The sequence below is a fragment of the Pholcus phalangioides genome, unplaced genomic scaffold (genome assembly GCF_987345545.1).
Source record: "Pholcus phalangioides strain wild (caught in Gottingen) unplaced genomic scaffold, Ppha-v1.0 ptg000015l_1, whole genome shotgun sequence".
In the NCBI taxonomy this organism is placed as follows: Eukaryota; Metazoa; Arthropoda; class Arachnida; order Araneae; family Pholcidae; genus Pholcus; species Pholcus phalangioides.
The window spans coordinates 30,566,120-30,586,964 of NW_028301608.1; the positions used below are offsets into that span (position 1 = coordinate 30,566,120).

The 20,845-nt window shown below is 34.6% G+C and overlaps 1 protein-coding gene across 1 annotated transcript; it reads right to left on the bottom strand.

The window, feature by feature from the left end:
• Window positions 1–839: 839 nt before the first annotated feature.
• LOC149075800 (aldo-keto reductase family 1 member B1-like) lies at window positions 840–20,406 on the bottom strand. Its single transcript, XM_089243314.1, has 11 exons — window positions 20,254–20,406; window positions 17,685–17,760; window positions 16,453–16,620; window positions 16,219–16,335; window positions 15,272–15,349; window positions 14,931–15,047; window positions 12,796–12,902; window positions 8,287–8,368; window positions 7,116–7,199; window positions 6,026–6,108; window positions 840–1,025 (listed from the first exon to the last, which is right to left on the bottom strand). Exons 2-11 carry the CDS (start codon window positions 17,757–17,759, stop codon window positions 983–985), a joined length of 954 nt encoding a protein of 317 aa, XP_089099440.1. The 5' UTR covers window position 17,760; window positions 20,254–20,406; the 3' UTR covers window positions 840–982.
• Window positions 20,407–20,845: the final 439 nt, after the last annotated feature.

A 20,845-nucleotide genomic window follows, 5' to 3' on the forward strand; every position in this document is an offset into this window, starting at 1 on the left:
AATTTTCAATGGGATGGACCATGAATTATTAGTACACCATCAATCGACTGCTTTTACAAGGGGACACCAGTACAGATTGGTGAGGGACAATGCAAGGTTATCGTGCCGCAGGGAATTTTTCTCTAATAGGGTTGTTAATAAATGGAATAGCTTACCCCCGAAGGTAATAAATTGTCACACGATATTGACACATTTAAAAAGAAATACGATGAACATGTTGGGGTTAATTGAGAAGCTATCCATACTTAGATTAAGGCAACCATAAGTATTCTTTATGGGCACTGTATAATATTTTATCATGTGTATAGATTTTTTATAATTTTTGTTAATTGCATTTTTAATTGGGTTGCTGTATTTTTGAAATATATGACATCCATATTTTTATGGGCATCTTTTTCTCAGCCACCTCGTTGGGCATTTTGCCTGTTGTGGCATTGTATTTGTATTTGAAATATATGACATCCATATTTCAAATACAAATGAAATATGGATGTCAGGAGTGTGACAGGAGTGGAGATCTAGGGGTCCTTCAACAAAATGTTATAAAATGGAGGAATCACATCATTAATCTTGCCCTAGGCACCCTAACCGGGGGGAAAAATTGAAGGGGAAATTTTAATTTGTATTAATTTACATATATTTGCACAGCCATCCCAAAATGAAAAGTTCAAAGCAGCACCTTGTTTGGTTCTGTGTAGGTACTGTGATGGCTTTATACTTCGAAAGCCCATCCATCATGACTTTACAGTGGTTGTCGACTGATTTTATAGCACTGGGTGTGTTCTGCAGATCTTGTTTTAGTTATTACAGAAAAAGTGATGAAGGGATATAACACATAATGACATTTCAACAATTTATTGCAAATTCTTTTTTTCAAATGAAAAACAAATATTTCTTGTAAACTTCGTAACAGAAAAAGTAGTTCAAAATGAACACGAGGACAAAATTCTCCAAAAAGAAGAAATTGAATGCATTCCAGAATTTAAAATTCCAAGTGGAAAGGATAATGCGGATGGTGCTTCAACCTGGAAAGAAACATTTTGGAATCGCATTATACATAAATAAATTCACTTATGTGAGTCAAATGAAAACTTTAAACACATGTACCATCATTTTCATTAAATTCATTACTTATACGCATATAATTGTGCATCCTTTTTGAACAGATAGCCTTATATGTACCTTTCTAAACAATTTATAGAAAATTCACTGCCACATAATTCATGATAGAAAAATTCACAAATAAAAATTACAGCCAAAAAATTCACTGACAACATAATAAGTCATTGACCAAGCAATTGAGCAAGTGCATGAATGTGTGAGTGACGGACCAAATAAGTAAATAAGTTGGTGAATGAATGAAATAAGTTGGCCATACGAGTGGTTTATTTACTCACTTGCTCACTTTGCCACTAAGTTTTTCCTAGCAGTGATTTGTCACTTCAGTGAATTGTGTGGAAGGGGGGAAATCACCATTTTAGTGAATTCCCCCCCGCTGCATATATTGGCAGTCAAAATATTAATACTTCCAATTTTTTTCAGTGTTCTATAATAACTAAACATAACGTCAGAATTGAATTTTTGTTTGCACATTTAAATGAGTAGAATTAGTAGCAATTTTTTCAAAATCCTTAGAAGACGTCATCTTGGACCCTTTCCCTGTAAGATTAAACATAAGGAAGAAAGAATGTAATAAAACACTTATTTTCATTTCTGTTGGTTCTTAAATTTTTATTCCTCTATTTTTAAATATTTTATTATTTTATAATTTCCTTCTAATTAAAGAGTCATGACTAAAAAATTTTGAATACGAGACTTACATCACCTCACATTTAATAACTTGGCTAATGAAGGTAATTCATTCCAAAATCACATCCATTAACTGAAACACAATTTTCCACAGATTTTTATGGAAAACTGTTACAGGAACTGTACGTAATTTTATAAAACAGTAAGAAGCACTATAAAAAAAAAAAATCGAACTAGAAACTGACTAAAGGCAGAGATAAACACCTTTACAATTGGATGATGAATTTAAAGGAAGATGCAAAAAACTGCAGCTTTTTATTTTACACCATATAAGTTAGGCAGTCATTTGTGAATCATAGTGAAAAGTTCCTTAGTAGTGTTGGTTCTTTCTCAAACACACACATGCAGATGGAAAAGACAAATTCCTAGAATGTCCAGACTGTTCAGGTAAGGCATTAGATGTCTTACCTTATTGCACTGAAACCCAGTTTCATAACTAGGCAGGGGGTAACCGAGGCACTGCCCTGGGACCCACTAGAAAGCATACTATAGCTTTGCTGAATCCCCTTCCCCCAAATAAAATACATTTTAAGCAAAAAATTCCTTCTCTTAGCTTAATCATTTATTTTACATAAAATGGCAAAAAAATATTTCTGAGAGAGATATCTGAAAAGCGATTCCGAGGTAGAAATAAATTATTCTGGTGTGAGTGATTTGGGGCTGGATTCAATTCCTTCATTGGATTCAATTTGGTTAGGATAAAAATTTAGCTCAAAATGCAGCTGTTTTATATTGGTGCATGCATCCATATCAATAAAATGTTTGTTAGCCGAGGCAGAAAAATCGTAAAAATACTTGTGGAGGGTGTAACGTCAAGTGAGACAAAAAAGACAATAAAAAGTAGAAAAATATTTTCTTGACAGCATGATTACAACACAGCCTGTGGTGTACAAAAAAAAAAGAAAAAAAAAAGTAAAAAATAAAGAAAGTAAAATAAATAAGTAATAAATCTATTTACTTGACAGCATGATTACTAGAGCCCGAATTATATGCAAATGCATATGTGCATATGCATTTGCATATTTTGGCCTTTTTTAGCATTAATGCATATAAATGCATAAAATCAAAGAATTTTCAGTATAAATGCATATTTTTGAAGGTTTGTTTAAGCTCACTCAATTTCCTTCATAATTTTTCAAATAAATATTGTTCATAACATTGGTTTTTTCCCGCAGGTGAAATTTAGTGAATGAATACATTTATAAAGTATTTTACAAATATTAACCACTTTAAGGAAATAGTTATTTTCCGGATTTTATTCTGAGGACGGTTATTCTGATACTCGGAAAGAAAAGTCATCATGTCTCCACCGGGACTCGAACCAAGACCCTCTTGCACACCGGGCAAGCATGCTACCATCTACACCACTGGAGACATGACCCGGTTTTCCTTATTTCACGCATGGTGGCGTGAGGCGCTCAAGTAAAGACTAGTAGCCTCTCAACTTCAGGAAATGGCCGCCGGGTGGGACTGTTTGGAGAGAAATAGATGACTTTTTTAAGAAAGGCAGGGTCATGTCTCCAGTCAGTGGTGTAGATGGTAGCATGCTTGCCCGGTAAGAAAGAGGGCCTGGGTTCGAGTCCCGGTAGAGACGTGATGACTTTTCTTTCCGAGTTCACCACAGCATAAAATCCGGAAAATAACTATTTCCTTAATATCTTGGGCTCAGAAAAAAAAGCCATCTATTTCTCTCTACTAAACATTTTATTGTAAGGCTATTTCTAGAGATATGTCAGTGTTAAATTTTTTTTAGAGATAGTGTCGAAATTCTTTTGTTACTGGTATTTTCGTCATCGCGAGCAGCTACAACAAACTGAAAATTAAAAAATGGCTGAATAAAAAATATGCAGAAGTTATTATACACTGCTGGCCACCGTAAATGCAACACCCTGAAGGAAGCATGCAAATAATATGAAATTTACAACATGCATTAGTGGAGGTGAGATATGCAAATGATTAGAATTTCAGCGCAGACGCACATCACGCGCGCCTGTGGCGCCACTTCAAAGCGCTATTTAAGGCTTGGAGATTTCGACGATTTGAAGTACAGCAATTGTGTTTTTCTTGTGGTTTTTTTAAAAAAAACGATCAATTTTGCCTCGTAGAAAACAGCGATCATCTTTTGATCAAGTATCCGAGTTCGACAGAGGAAGGATAGTGGCCTACCGAGATTGTGGATTATCTTTCAGGGAAATCGGTAGTCGTGTTGGACGAAACCAAACAACTGTAATGCGGATATGTTATCGTTGGATGCAGGAGGGTACGACGGACAGACGTGTTCGATCGCATCCATCTCAGTGCACCACTTCACGTGATGACAGGTGTATTGTGCGTATGGCAGTGACGGATCGCTCAGCCACATCACGAACCATAGCACAGCACATTCAGTCTGTACCGCATCATCCAGTGTCTGCGCGTACCATTCGACGCCGTTTACAGCAGAGTGGTCTGTCCGGAAGACGTCCATTGCTTCGTCTACCCTTGACGCAGAACCACAGACGTCTCCGCCGCCAATGGTGCGATGAAAGAAGGATGTGGACGGCACAATGGAATGAAATTGTCTTTACTGACGAGTCACGCTTCTGTCTGCAACACCACGATGGTCGGATTCAAGTCTGGAGACACCGTGGAGAGGGGATGCTGAACAGCTGCGTTATGCACCGCCACACTGGTCCTGCACCGGTATTGGATATCACTCTCGCACTCCTCTAGTACGCATTGCCGGTACTTTAAAAAGCCAGCGCTACATCTCCGAGGTGTTGGAGCCACTTGTCTTTCCTTACCTTCAGGGCTTGCCCACAGCCATATTTCAACAGGATAATGCGCGACCACACGTGGCACGCATTGTCCAAAGGTTCTTCGTCAATCGCCAGATTGAATTGCTTCCCTGGCCAGCTCGCTCTCCAGACCTTTCGCCGATAGAAAACATGTGGTCCATGGTTGCTCAACGATTGACCCAGATTACATCCCCAGCTGCCACACCAGATCAACTTTGGCAACGCGTGGAAGCTGCTTGGTCTGCTGTACCCCAAGAACACATCCAAAGTCTCTTTGAATCAATGCCGAGGCGTGTGGCAGCGGTGATCTTCAACAATGGCGGCTACTCTGGCTACTGATTTTGGCAGGAACCACACTTCACAGAAGTCTATAAATTTAATCATTTGATGCTTGGTCAACAGGTTATCTACAAAATAAATATTGTTGCGATATCTCTTGTCTTTCTTGGTGTTGCAATTTGGGTGGCCAGCAGTGTATATAACATATATATTACTCTCTTACATACATATATATATATATATATATATGAGAGAATATTTTTTTAAATGTGAAATACATATGCATTTAAGGAATAGAAAAGATGCATTTTAAAAAACATCTGCTTTTTTTTGCGTGGTGATTTTTTTAATGCATATTTTCTCATCTTTTGTGCATATTTCGGAATTTTGGCCTTTTTCAAGATTTTTAGAACAAATTGAATGTTTAATGCACATTTTGGGATTTTAAATATATATTTTGTATTTTAAACTCTTATTTTTGCATTTTAAGTGCATATTTTTGCATTTTTAAGTGCATATTTTTGCATTTTTAAGTGCATATTTTTGCATTTTTAAGTGCATATTTGCATATTTTTAGAGCATATTTTGCCACCTTTTTAGTGCATATAATCCGGGCTCTAATGATTACAATATAGCCTGTGCAGCACAGTTCAATGCCAGAAAGTAGAGAAAGAGAAATTATTACAGGAGTTGACACCACAGGCTGTTGTAATCATGCTGTCAAATAAATGTTTTTTCTACTTATTACTGGCCTTTCTGCCCCACTCAACGTCACACCCTTCATAAATATTTTTGCAATTTTCTCCGACTAAGCATAGTTTGCGATACCATGTTCTATGGAAATTTTTGTTCCTCTTGATGCCTAATATTACCCTTCTGAGGTTGTCTCCACTTCAAGGCAACACCCTGTACACATCCCTTTCCAAGAGTTAGTAAAAATATAAAAAGGTTATGTGTAACAAACATTTTCATGGTTCTTCATGGATTTCATTGCAAGTTCAAGAGTAAATCAAGTCAATTATGCAAAATCGCCAGATGAAAGTTCTAATTATTAAAGCACAAAAAACCACATTAAAACTAATAACAAAAAATATATAGGTGATGTAGCATTATGATGTGAAAAATGAAGAAAGAAAATGAGGAATATAATTTCAGCATACCAATTCAGATGGCAATAACGGTAAGTTACACCAAAATTGTTCAGAAGATCCATTTCTTCTTTGGTGAGCTCGAAATCAAAAAGCTAAAATTAATGGAAGAAGAAAACTTATAATCCAGTGAGCAGCTGATATAAATTGCTTCATTTCATCTTCAAATTATATTGACAAAAAATCATAAACTAAAAATGTTTACCAGAAAGAAATTTCCCATAAATTACAAATCTGACAGTATTTGAGAAAAGGTGCATGTATGGTGTAATAGTAGAAGAGTTTGATAGATACAGAGTGGCTTTCCTTTCAATTCAATCTGGCTACTAAAAATTAGAGAAATCGCTACTGATTCTTCCAAGATACAATGGGGTCTCTTAATTAACTGTTCATGCTTAAAATTTCCAGATAGTAGAGACATAAAGGCTTAGTAGAAATTACAAAAGTAAAAAACTTTGTATTTTGCTAAACATTTGGGAAAACGTATCAAAGTCACAAGTCATTGCACCAGTTTCATGTTCACCAAAACTTTCCGATTTGGTATTGTGCTACAATCTACATACATTGATTTTTGAACCATACAATACTTATTGAAATTCAGAAGAATATGGTGATGCAAATTGAATATGAATAAAAAAATAAAAAATAGATATGTTTCCAGATTGACCAATCACTAGCTGAATTCAGTCATGAATATGCTTCCAATAATAATACCCACCCATGCAGCAATCTGTTTTCCAGATTATCAGTAAAAATCAACATGAAGCATTGACAGGAAGCCTTTTAGCTGAAACTTGCTTTGGTTCTATGGTATCTTTTATGACATTAAATTAGACCTCAAATTTTTTAAGGAGACGCATGCTTCCACACTAGCAAAAGGAACCACCTAAATACTCAATGAGCACAGGTGGAGATAGACTTGAAAGTCGGAGGTGGGGGGGGGCATGATGTCAATTCATATATGTGCATGAAGCTAACTGATCTAATGTATATATACAAAAGAACAGTTGGCTTCACCTTTGATGCTGGCATCTCTGCCCATGTTCATACGGTATATAACAAGAAATGACATCACAATGTTAATGTTAATAAGAAAACTAACCTCAATATTCTTTTTGATTCTTTCTTCAGTAACACTTTTTGGTATGACAATAACACCTCTTTGGACTTGATATTTCAATAAAATCTGTTAATGTAAAAATTGAAAAATTAACAAAAATATTTCTTTATACATTTGAATGGTATGAAATGATTAAAACAGTGTATATGTATCAGTCAAAAGTCACTAACTTTTCTGGACAAAAATTAATAAAACAACAATGTCCTTACTGAGTAGAAGTGATGATTAGTACCCATATTGTAGTATTAGTATTTATAATATTTACTAATGAACGTATGAATTTTAACAGACCATTTTCTGAAATTCTGAGTATTTGAAGTGATATATATTTGATGTTATATTATGTCAGTGACTTCACTGTGTATATGTTACTGCCAGAAATTGACCAATTCACGAATTGGCCAATTTTGTTGTAAATTGACCCAGCCAATGTCAGAATTTTGACTTTGGCCAGCCAGTTCAGTGGTTCCTCCAGTGGCTGAAGATCCCTGGCCAAAGTCCAAAAAAGGGAAGATTCAGGGATGGGGGGTCATTGCCGTTTGAAATTTTCTCATGATAATTATGTCCACATTAGCTATGGCAACCCATCATATCGCAGTCATGATGAGGTAATCATTCTCTCCGCCCCCAAACTTTGATCGAAAAACTGTCTATTATTATATATATATATAATAGACAGTTATATAGTTCATCTCTCATGTCTTTTTTTTCCTCTCTGGTATAGTAGCATAGAACTAATCCAATAAAGCTACTGTATATAGAAACCAAACATTGGCAATGAGAAAAAAAAAATTGGATTCAGCGCCTACTGGATCATTTTGTACCAGCACATCAAATATTGGTCAGTGGATCTCCAGCCACTTCATGAATTGGCTGGTCAAAGTCTGAATCATTTCTGCAAATCAGACTTTGGGTCAAAACTGCCAGTCAATTTGTGAAAATTGTGGCAGCATTTCAAGCTTTGGCAGTAACATACAACATTACTACAGAAAGGAACAAACAGTATACAAACACGAAAAAAAAAAAAAAAAAAATTAAAAACACATTCCGTTGTTAATCCCATAAAAACTTCACATAATTTAAGGAGAAAATTGTGATATATTATACTATAATATTAATGTTTTGCATATTGTGCTGCCTAACATTAACATACCTGAGCAGGAGTAACATTGTATTTCTCTGCAAGACCAGTAACATGTTTATCTTCCATAAGAGATGGCTCATCATGTTTCACCCTGAAGGGGGAAAAACAAAAAACATTGAAACATGGAAGTGGAAATCAATAATAAACTTAATCTCAAAAAATAAAGACCACTGATGCCTGATTCTGATAGAGATGCAATAATATACTGAATAAAATAGGAAAATGAAAAATTAGAAGTAAAAATTTGATGCAAAAATTAGTGGCTGCACACTGTATTGAAATGTTGGAAGTGTGCATAATCTTAAAAACTATAGCCAATTTGGCAGAACCAACACGTTTTAAAATCAGCAGCCTCAATATATCCTAAAATTGTTAAAATTTCCTTGGGAACATAATTTTTCTTTTGTTGAGCAGTGTTATTGTTCAAATAATTCAAAACAAATGGTTTGAAAATGTTGACATGGATACTTCTTTAAACTATTCTCAGTGTTTAACAATAATCTCCTGCAGTGAAAAGCAGCATATCAAGAGAAAAAACTGAATATCAAGAGAAACATTGCGATCAGATTATGTGCAAAACAGATTATTTCACACAAGCTTTGATATCTCATAATGCTTCCAGCAATTAATATAACTGAGTTATTGATACATTAACTTTAAAAAAATGTATATATATCACATACTGTAATTTTGGTTGCGTAACTTATGCAGCGGTTTCAATAAAGTTTTTTTTTAAATGTTCTGTAGGCAATAGAATGAGGTAGGCATGATACTTGTTATGAGAAGGGCATGCAGATTGCATTAAAAAAATCATTGGTTTGAATCAAAAAATTTAAAATTCACTTTTTCTTTGTTTAACTTCAAGGATAATGAGGTGAAAATAACCTATTATGATATGTATACCTAGTATGAAGCGTTATTGAAATGTTTCAAACTTCTAGGTTAAAAGAAATATAGATGATCTCATAAATTTTGACTTGAACGTAATTCCTAGATATAGTGCAGAAAGATGGCTATTCTGTTTCTAGATTTTGTGCATGGAAAAATTGCCGAAAAATATAGGGAGCTAAAGTTAGATACAGCTGCACCAAGTATTTGCAATGTATGACAATGGGAAACTAGGGTTCCCCCGATACAAAAAAAAAATTACTTTTTGTATAACGCCTTGAATTCTATACTCTAATTGATGATTTAATATTAGATGTTGCTCCAACATAAATACTGTTGGACTTGAAATTTGAATTCAAAAAGTGAAAAGTCTAGAGCTTGCTCGTTTTTTCACCAACTAATTAAATCTGTGAAGGAATAAAAATGTATAAATTACTAAGCAACATCATGCAAGTTGGAAGATCATAATAAATGCACCCATCAATTGTGCAAGAAAATCTTATCAATGTGTTTTTCATTTAGTTGATGCTAAATGACCCTTTGGTTGTACATCGAATGAATCAAGAGACCTAAACTACATGTGTGATACTGAATTGCCATCAAACATTTACTTCAAAACGGGGAGCCCTCATGAACAAAAACACTTTTTTCTACAAGAAAAATGTTAATCCACAACGTTAATTTGGGATCAACAACCTTTCATGTTACATAGATTTTTGATGTTCATATTTCTTTTTTGTAGTTCATTTGTTTATTTTTTATATTTTATTGCTCATTTGTTTGTATATTCATTAATGTTGAATGAAATTTGAGAGATTAGGTTGAAAAAATATGCATTCTTAATGATTAACAAGATTTGTTTCAATTAATAAGCAGTCAGCTAATTTAAATGAAAAAAAAAAATCATGATTTTTTCATACTCTGGTTACGAGACTACTATTGAACCCTACATGCAACTTGTCCATATTACTCTATGGAATGTCTAATGAATGAGTACATGTTGCAATGTGTGTGTACGTGTTGCGATCCTAACGTGAAGTATGTTTCAATGCTTGTGATTACCAAAAAGTGCTCCCATGTGTCTTTCAAATTCTAAAGCAGACAACTTGGATGGTTTATTGTTTTTTGCTTCTTGTGTCAAGCATGAATTTTTAAATGCTGTTAGGCCTGATTGCTGTTTGTAGTGAGACTTTTTAATATCTGTTCTGAGACTGGATAACAATTTTCAACAGATACATAATTTAATTTTTGCTTTACTTTTGTTGTCATATCCCTAGAACTCGTTTGGAAGAAATGGTAGATGTCTTACTGATATTACTTCACATTCTCACCCATCCACCCTCATTTCCCCCTGGAAAAGTTAAATCAACAAAACTATATCGCAAAAAAAAAAAAGATTCTCAACCAACCTATAATATACGGCAGTTTGACTGTATGTACCATAATTTTTTTGCATATAGCTTTGTTCCTTCAACTCTTCCAGAAATTGTTTTTCCTGCCAAGATTTCCAGGGGGGAGGGACAATGAAGTCACACACAAGTAAACATACTTGGGAACCACTGTCTTACAGACATACATCCACATACGCTGCTTTTGTGGTGTTGAAGATCTTTATTATCTGCAGCTAGACCTCACAAGTGGGTAGAAACAAGAAGCATTTATCACTGTTTATAAGCTTTAAGAAATCAGTAAACTTCACATCTCCCATTATGCATTCCTTGTCCCGCTAGTGTGATAATAATAAAAATTAAAGTTATCAGGGGAATTTGAAGATCAATCCTCTTATTTAAAAAAAATTTAAATACTATTTTCTTTATTATTTCATGTCCGGAGATCCAAGTTAAAAGGGTCAGACTCAATGAGGTTCTACTGTACTTGGAAAATAGCAATTTGATATTAAAGGGAAAAACACTCAAACTTAAGACTAACATGCATCAGATAAAAAATTAATCTGGTTAGTCGAGTTTGATGACAAAAGTATCACATTATAGTTGTATTAACTTATGTCATTTGTAAATTTTTAAAGAAATGAATTTCACATTGATCATTTGAGTCGCACCATGGTCATTTTTTGCACACGAGGAATAATTTGACCGGGACCTACAATTTATCGCCGATTCCGAATGGCAGGCTTATTTTTATACTCATCGAGAGGTTGGTGTGCTAACCCCTCGATGGGTTATTTTTTTCGAATTTTTTCAGTGGTAATGTGGCTGTTTCTGTTGTACCCGTGTCAGGAAAGTTTTCTGACAAGGACAAACCAGGTATCGAACTTGCAACACATCTAAACACCCCTTGGAACTTTTAGTATCTTATCGACGGCCGCTGTAACTCAGGTCGATAAGATACTCATCTAAAGTACCAAAGGGTGTTTAGAGGCGTTGCAAGTTCGATACCCGGTTTGTCCTTGTCAGAAAACTTTCCTGACACAGGGGGTACAACAGAAACGGCGACTTGACCACAGCAAAAAATTGCTAGCGCCAGGAGTTCCCCATCGAGGGGTTAGCGTACCGATCTATAGATGAGTACAAAAAAAACAAGCCTGCTGTTCGGAATCGGCAATAAATTGTAGGTTCCGGTCTAATTAGCCCTCGTGTGCAGAAAATGACAGTGGTGCAACAAAAATGGTCAAATGGTCTTATCGACCTGGACTACAGTGCCTCTGAATTTCACATGTGTATAAGTTACAATTGTTTATTACAATAGGACAATTGGCATATTGTTACTAGTTATCCACAGAAAAAAAAAATCTTTATTCTTCAAACATTTTTTGCAGTCCTCGCTCAGATCATAAAAAAACTTGAATACTTTTTGTCTGAGGATCGTAAAAAAGGTAGGTTTTCCCTTTCCTCCACACAATATTCATACTGCTGTTTCATGTTCTAGCTTTTCAAAAGGTGAACTTTCTCACATATACAGATTTAAAACATTGTTTTCTTTTCAGCTTGTACCTGCCAATCACTTGATGCTTGCAGCATGTTTAAAAATTAACTTAGATAATCATAGGAAAATAGAGTGCTGAACAAGTTCTAAAACACAGGTTATTTCTACAGCGTTGAAAATGAAATTAGAAAAGAAAAGCTCTTTTGATAAAAGCAGACTTTCTGACTAATCACATCCACTGAGACACATGGTTGCCATTGTTGTTTCCCAGAAGCCTGAAAATCACAGAGGACCCCAACGATAAGTGGTACAAAAAAAAGAAATACAATAATTGATTTATTTGAAAAGGCTAAAAGAGAATTTAGACAAAGAAAAAACATCAAAGTCCCCAGTTGGAAACAAATAATTTGGCAGATGTGTCCAGATTTGGGTATACAGTTTTACTGTACAATGTTTATACTTATATACCATATAATATCACAAAACTGTCAATTTTATAGTGAATAAATAATATTTCAGTGAATTTGTGAGAGTCTAGTATATCCCATTCATGAATTTTTCTCAGTTCAATAAGTCTTATAACAAAGTTTTTATTTCCCCCCTCCCATCTGACTATTACACACTTAAGAATTTCACCAGCTTAATATTGTTTGGTCCCACTGATGGTGCACTGAACGTGATGCACTTCATCAATGCAATTGATTCAAACAATTCAATCAAAACTAGCATAAATGTGAAAAAACTTACCAAGGTCTGTCAGGTGAGCCAAGAGGACTATATGCAGTGATTGCGATTCCATGGCCTTTACAGAAGTCTATGAGCTTATTCTGATTGAGATAAGGATGGCATTCAACCTAAAAAAATAGAAAATTATAAAAGAAATAATTGAATATTAAAAATAAATTATATCTGTACAATTATAAAAAAAAAATTTCGAAGCTGCTAAAAATTTCGAAGCAGCAAAAAATTTTAGAACCAAAAACAATCATTAAATGTAGTCAGTAATAATTTTTTCCCCTTCCATTTGGGGAGCCTGTATCCGCTTATGCTCTTCTGATGCTCATATTCCAATAACAATCAATCACATATTGCCTGTACTCAACAGATAAAAAGTAACAGACCTGTATGCTTGTCATCAAGTCCACAATTGGATATGCAAGAAACACGGTTTCCTGGTGACTGACCTATCAATTATTGCCTGCAAGCACCAACAGTGAACTTTGGGCTGGATCGAATCCTGAGAAGCAATAGCCTTGAGACAACCCTTTCAGACCTAAGCATTCATTTTTTAGAATTTTCCAAATGTTTTTGCATTTCAATACTCAAAAAATGCATTACTAAACATAAATGTCAAATCTTTATTTTTTCAAAGTTTTATTTTTTATTTTTTGTGAAGAAATAATTCACTTTGTTCAAATTTTTTCAGCCAAGATCATGCAAGGTATATTAATCTTAACATACAATTTTTCCAGAATTGTATTGCTAAATTTTAAGTAATAAATCCCACTTTTTTCCGGAGGCGCTTTCTCCTGGAAGCAATCTTAAAATTCTCTGAAAGTAAGACTAAGTGAAGGCCTCTGATGAAAGGCCTACAAAGTTCATATTTACCATATTTCTAACTCAAAACTTGCACAATCCTTTAAGTCAGAGCTAACTCTTTGAGGTCAAGGGAAAAAAAATTCTACATTGAGAAGAAACAACTCACATTTGCAGCACCAGGGTCTGAAATAATGGAAGATCTCTTATTGCTGCTTGTGATGGTTTCACAAAAAAACTACATGCAACGTGACTGTACATTGCCATGAATCTTTAATTTATTTATATGAACAGAAGAAACACGCTCAGTCAATTATCATTCAAATTCAACATCACGTTCAATTCGTTCAATTTTCACAAGCATGAAGAAATTTGCCATATTATGACAAATAGAAAATAAAAAAAAAAAAAAATTCTTTTCTGAGATTCTACTTTATTGAAGAAAAAAATGATAACCATGCTATTAAAAAAAATTGAGAAAAATGCAAAAAAAAAAAAAAACAACAAAAAAACATGCAAAGCAAAATCAAAAATTCAATTGTTGTTAGCCTGTGAAACAAATGAATACAGATTATTTTTTTCATAGGATGTCTAAATGAGCCATACAAAACAGTGTAAAGTATTTCTCTTCACATTGCTAAGTGTATTTCATTGTTAAAAGCATTAGAAGCAAATACAGTATTTTGTTGAAACTAGGGATTAAGATTACATAGAATCTCCATGGTATGAAATATAATCTTACGTGATGAACATTTAAAATATAAAGCAGTAGATCCAATGGCGAACATGACACATAAATGTTTTTTCATACTAGAAGAAATTGAGATAAGCGTAAAAAAAAGAAAAGAAATTGCATGAAACAGGAGAAAATTTATACAAAAATTCATGAACAAAATTCATGCACACAATTTATTTCCTACAAAATCATTTCACTTCAATGATAGCAGTGATTAGAGGTCTATGCAGAAAGGGGCACGGGGATCTCCCTACAAGCCACCCAAAAATAAAAAAAATGTTTTAGTAAAAAAATTTTTTATATGCCATTTTAACCAATTTCTGTCAATTTAAACACCTTTTGAAAGGCGGTAACTCAAAATTTGTTCCCACAAGCCTTTTGTGCATTCTCCAATGGTCAATTGTGCATACGTCCCAGCCAGTGATACTATAATATTTATAATACACTGAATCCCATCACAAGCATATGGTTTTCAAAGAATTTTTTTACTCTCAAACCATTCGAATCAAAAATCATGTCCATATGAATATCTAACAAAACCGATACAAACCACTTCATTCATAAAAATTTATCACATTTTGTAATAACCATGAAATAATGAATTAATTACCTGTAACATGACTGGTTTTATTTTAGAAATGTCAAGAATTCGCTTGATCTGCTCACTGTTGAAATTCGACAGGCCAATTGAATGCACCAAACCTTTTTCATAGCACTCTTCCATACCCTGAAAAATTATTTTCATAAGTATTTTCATTCGTTACACAATATTTATGCAGAAGCAGTTAGATAACAATTGAATCTGTTATACATCTGTATTTTTCCACATACAAAACTGACAATGTTCATACTAAAAGAATACTATAGTGGAACATGCTAATACCTTCCAAAATCTTTGAGAAAATGAGAGAGAGACAACTGATTAATTACAGATAATTTACATGGACTTACCCTCCAAGCATCCAGAAAATCAATGTCACTTATCAGCATCTCTCCCTTTTCATTTTTAGGAAACAACTCTTCTCCTTCCTATTGAAATCATAAATTGAAAAGAAAAACTGAAAATTTGAATTTATCAGGCCTGTGCTCACTGTGAACTGTTATAAACTAAAAATGGCACAAAATACATACTTAGTCTGGCAGTACAAAAATTTATAATCATTTTAGAACAGGGTTACCAGAAACTCTGAAATGCAGACGCATGCTCATGCCGTCATATCAACAACTTACTTCTATGACAGATGGTGAGCCACTGTTTTTGGTTAAATAACTAGTTGTTCAGAAGCGTCATAAAATTTTTTTGGCCTTTGACATCAAAATCACACCCACCACAGCCACATTGTTCATAAATTCATCTCTTATGCTTGAAAATTATGATCCACAATTTTCATCTTTTCTACTCCTTAATCTTCAGTTTAAGAAAATTTCGAAATATTATTAGTTGTAAAAGTGAAGGAACATTCAAAGTGTTGATAAATTAGATTTCAAGTTATCCAAAAGTGGTATAATGTACAGTTGAGTGAACAATGGTATTCTCAAGATAGAGATAATACGGATGATTTATGATAAATTTGTCATAGTGAAGGAGTTTTTTTATACTTTCCGCTAAATTTTAATATTTTTGTTGACAAATTTGGATTTTTATAAATTAAATTTTTACCCAATTAGTTTTTAGTCTGCTTTTTTCATTAAAAAAAAAAGATCTATTGGTTTATATGTATTGGTTTCCTGACATTTTCAGGTTTTGGACAGTTTAGTACAGTAAAATCCCCCAACCCTAATAAAAAGTATTAAAAATGCAAAAAAAGGTCTTTCAAAAAAAAGGGTAGATAATGACAAAAGCAAAAAAATATGGCATACACCAACTGAAAGACAAGGCTGTTGGCAAGAAAACTTACTTGATATGCCAAAGGCCAATGTATGAGGTAAAGATCCAGATAATCAAGACCAAGGGCGTCCAGAGACCTTTGACAACATTCAAGAACTTTTTCACGCCTATGATATGTGTTCCACAGCTGAAAGAAAAAATATGGTCAAATGAAAGAATACAAATATCAAAATTGAAGCAAGTACCTGTGAAAAAAAACAAAAAATAAACTTTCTCAGCAAAAAAAAAAAAAAACTGATCTTACTTTGCTGGTGACAAATATATCTTTCCTGGCAATAGCACCAGAGTCTATCTTCTCCTTGATGGCTTCCCCAACTTCATTCTCATTCTGATAGGCTAGAGCGCAATCAATGTGTCGGTAGCCACAGTCGATCGCTATCTTCACAGCATCTCTCACCTGGCCAGGTTTGGACTAAAGCATAGATAGAGAACTTAAAACTAAGTTCACACTCTCAAATTCTAATTTATCATAGGCTACTAATTTCTGAAACTATAAAAATATTTCTTGAAATCAGAAATCGGGGGAATTTTATTTGCAAATATAAACATACTTTTCACTGAGGAAAAAGTTTCGGCAAAAATTACGAATTTATCAACCTTTCCATCAGGAGAATTTTTCTTTGTTTAAAAGATCCTAGGTGCTTATTTTCAGACTTAATCAGTAGTTTGTCCCAGGATGAAACATTTCGTTGTGATGAAAACACGTTTTGCAAATAAAAGGTTGAACTGGGAATTTTTCAATGCGACCAAATGACTCATTTTCCCAGAGCATTCCTGTATTTCCTTTGGATCTCCTAACTTTTTTCCTTTTAAAAAACTGCTCTTTTCCATTCCATATTTTCAACAAAGCCTACTTGAATTTTTATTCTTCACTGAAATCAAGCTAATTATTACTACGAATATTCATCGCACACATTCGTCATATTGAAGGTCTATATACACAGACATCAGTCATGGCTCATCTTAGTCTCAAGGCAGTTTGAAAAATATTATTCTCCCCTACTGCTAATAAGTGTAGTAGTAGACGGAAATAGTAGAACGAAGAATATTTTTTTTGAACTGACATGAGACTAATGTGTGAGAATAGACCTTATACAAATAAATTTTTTTTTTTTGTGAAACTTTATCCATTTCCTGCCATTGACATTTTCTTTGGAGATTTTAACATTGATTGGAAACTGCTCAGTTTTGATATATTTGATGCCAATTAGTATTCTCCTGTATTTTTCTCGAGTCATGGCCAGTTTAGGACTAAGGAATTTTTTAATCTCTTTAAAGCACAATTTGAGGATTTTTTTCATAAAAATACAGAAAAGTTTGTTTTCGGCCTGGAAAATTTTGACAACGCTGAAAAATTAGAAGACTTCTGGGTATATTGGAAGCATTGGCACCTATAAGAGAATATATAGAAAACATTTTTCATGCAGTTCAGAATATATTCAGAGACGAACGAATGAAAGAGAAGAATTAACAAACCTTCCATGTTCCAAGGCCAACAATAGGCACTTCTTTGTCATTACTGAGTTTCACAGTGGGAGTTTTGGTAGACATTCTGTATCAGGAAGAGGAATATAAAATAAAGCTTGAATGTATTTGAAACTTGACAAATTGAATATAAATAAATTCGAAAAAATTTAGCCATCAACTGAATGATGGGCACTCATTATGTAAATTGAAATAATCTTCAAAGATTATTCAAACTTTCAAGTGAATTTCATTCCATTAATGAAAAACTAGATAAGCAAATATCTGTGGTGTTTTGACTTTTTTCTATGGAGAGATTTACCCCTATCCAAAATCCCAGGGGTGGCTTAAGTGAGGGTGCAAGGGGTTGGTGAAGTACACATAAACTGCCTGGGTGGCAGGTTGTAAGGGGTGGCGGCTTGGGCTTCAGGACACTAAAACTTTTAGATGTTTCAAATAGTAAAATCGCGCATGACAATGCTTTTGAGCCATCTTTGAGAAAATTTGAGGGAACAGACAGGTCCTGGGCTTATAATACAAGAAACAAGAATTTATTTTTTCACAGGGGGGGGGGGGGGGAAGGGCAAAATGTGAATCTTGATGTTCCCCATCCCGTAATTTTGCCGGAGCAGTCAAATAAAGGCAAAGAAAAAAAATTAGGTGTAAGTAATGATCATGGCACTCACAAGGACAGGGCTGACAGGACTCCGGCCCCGGAAAATTCTCATCATTTTTTTTGTTTTTTCACGCTATAAATTTACTATACAGACCTGCCTAGGGACTCTGCTGCAGGTCGCGAGGGCTATGGTAATAATGGGTCATCACTAACAGCTGTAATGTGGATCAAATTATCTGGTGTAATTAAGAATGGTAAAATAATCTTGGACGGAAATGTAGTCAGTTCCTTTAAAAGCGGGATGCATGGTCAAAGACTATTTGCTCAGTAAACAATGATGTCTGGCTTTGTACTTGAAAGAAAAAAAAAAAAAAATCAGGTTTGACCATGGTCACCTAGGCTAATGCCCTGTCAGTCTTCTGCCAGGTCATCTTTAGGGGCACCATATGAGACACTGCACTCAGGCGGCAGGTGAGCCTGAGCTGTCTCTGGTTAATCTTCTAAATTTTGAATAGGTTCTACCTTTGAAGACCGGACACACCCTGCAATTCCCATCTCATAGAGATATCGAAGCATTCCCGGAGGATGGGTGTATAATAGGTTCTACCATATATTCAGGAATGCCTCAATGTTAGGGTCCAACTGGGAATGGCCTGAAGGGTTTCAAGTACACAATTTACTCCACTAGGGCAGTTACCCCACTCTTAGCCTTGCTTCATACACAGGAAAACGTCTCAAGTGAGGAATTTCTGAACTCTTTTAATTTTGCCATGATATTGAACAATCTGTTGTTCGCCCAAATTATGTTTTACCAATGGTGCCAAACAGAACGCAGGCCTTGAGGCAAACAAGATATCGTCCAATTTGCGCATAGGATTTTAAAAATGTAAACTGAGCTGAAGGAGAAACTAATCCAGGAACGACTTAAAAACCTCACGAGTCCCTGGGCAAAACAATTTTTCTGAAGCGCTATCTGACTAGGAACGCTTTCCCACCAATTTACATGCTCACGCTATAAAATTTTAACCAGATCTCATTTTTATGAGGTCACTTTGCTTGCGAGGTCCCCAGGGCTGTATGTTAACTGCCTTAATTCTACTGCATTAACATGGCTCTGCATTTTACAGTTGACTCGCAACTATCCGGCCTAGATTAAAAATAATTATGTTTTGTTCATTTTGAAAGTTGAAGCAAGTACTGTATTTACAGTGAACTCTGTCTTTTTTTGTTATCTCGCCCCCACATTAGGCCGGACAGTCTGGAGTCTAATCTAACTAATCTGCTAGATATCACGAACTTCCAGAGAAGAGAGGACCATGTTGTGAATATTATATATAAATATTTAATTCTGATTTGGTTTTGTACATCCCAAGCCTTTTCTAGAAAATTCTTGAATCTTTCTTCCAAGTCATTTGAGGTATCTCTGATAAGAGATGACCTTGAAGAGCTACACACTACAACCACATGGCCTTTGAGCTCCCTTGTGATAAGATACTTCAAGGACAAAATTTCACTGTCTACACAGATAACTGGCACGAGAAAACTATCAACTCATATGCAACTTTTCTTGCCCCGTTTCTTAGAATTGAAGATTTTAGGAAACGGCTACAGTATAATATATAACCCCCCTTTTTCCTTCAAATAACTTCATGGACAAATTTGTGAAATCATCTCCCATGCCTTCCACCCTGGAGCCGGTCCCACGGCACCCATAAGGGTGGGGCTACAGCCTTGGGGGGGGGGGGAAGAATTATATATTTTTTTATGCTATAAATTTACTATAGAAGGGCCCGTGAAAAGTCAGGCTTGGGTGCCCACTCTGAATGTGAGCAGTGCCGTCTTATAAGAATTTCAATACTTATCTATTTCTTTAATTACGTTAACAGCCTAACAAATGAAATATTTTGCGTGAATGAAAAGAATATATTGAGAACTGGGGAGGGTTAACAAAATTCAAACACTCACCTATAAATTTTATTTTAAAAATAAAATTCTTAGGCAATTTCCAGAGAGTGAGGAATGTGCAGACGCCCCGCCGGTAACGTGAGGAGAAAAGAAATAAGAAGTTTTACACAGTAGTGATTCTTCTCTTTCTCCACAGAAAGTGTCAGATTACTTTGTTTACATTGCACTGTACAAAAATTCTCCATAGATGGCGCGAGTGACGGACTTTGAGTTCATTATATATATTTTTTTCATGCCCTTATAATGCTGCCATCTGTCGAATCACATGAGAACATCAAAATGACCAAATGAAAAGCAAGTTATAATAGAACTGCTATCGCCATCTGATGGATGTATTTGCAGTTTTTAGTCTTAATGTGGTTTTTTTTTCTAATGTTACGCAAGAGATGTGGATCAGAAAAATTTTAAAACCTTTTAAAGGGGTAAGAAACATTATGGTATTTAATTAATTAAAAAATTATAAAAAATAATTATTATAGCAACTTAATACTTAGCACGCCTTCACCCAGTGTCACGGACCTCAAATGCGAAGTAAGGCGTCATGATGATCAGATCTGGTTACAATTTTCTAGAGTATGTAAATCGGCAGATA

Bases quoted from the DNA above. Each gene is read 5' to 3' on its own strand.
- LOC149075800 (XM_089243314.1), bottom strand. From the start codon at position 17,759: ATGTCTACCAAAACTCCCACTGTGAAACTCAGTAATGACAAAGAAGTG. The intron at 16,621-17,684 runs GTTTGTTAATTC...TCTATGCTTTAG, and splicing joins TTGGCCTTGGAACATGGAAG to TCCAAACCTGGCCAGGTGAG. The intron at 16,336-16,452 runs GTAAGATCAGTT...TTTTTCTTTCAG, and splicing joins ATATATTTGTCACCAGCAAA to CTGTGGAACACATATCATAG.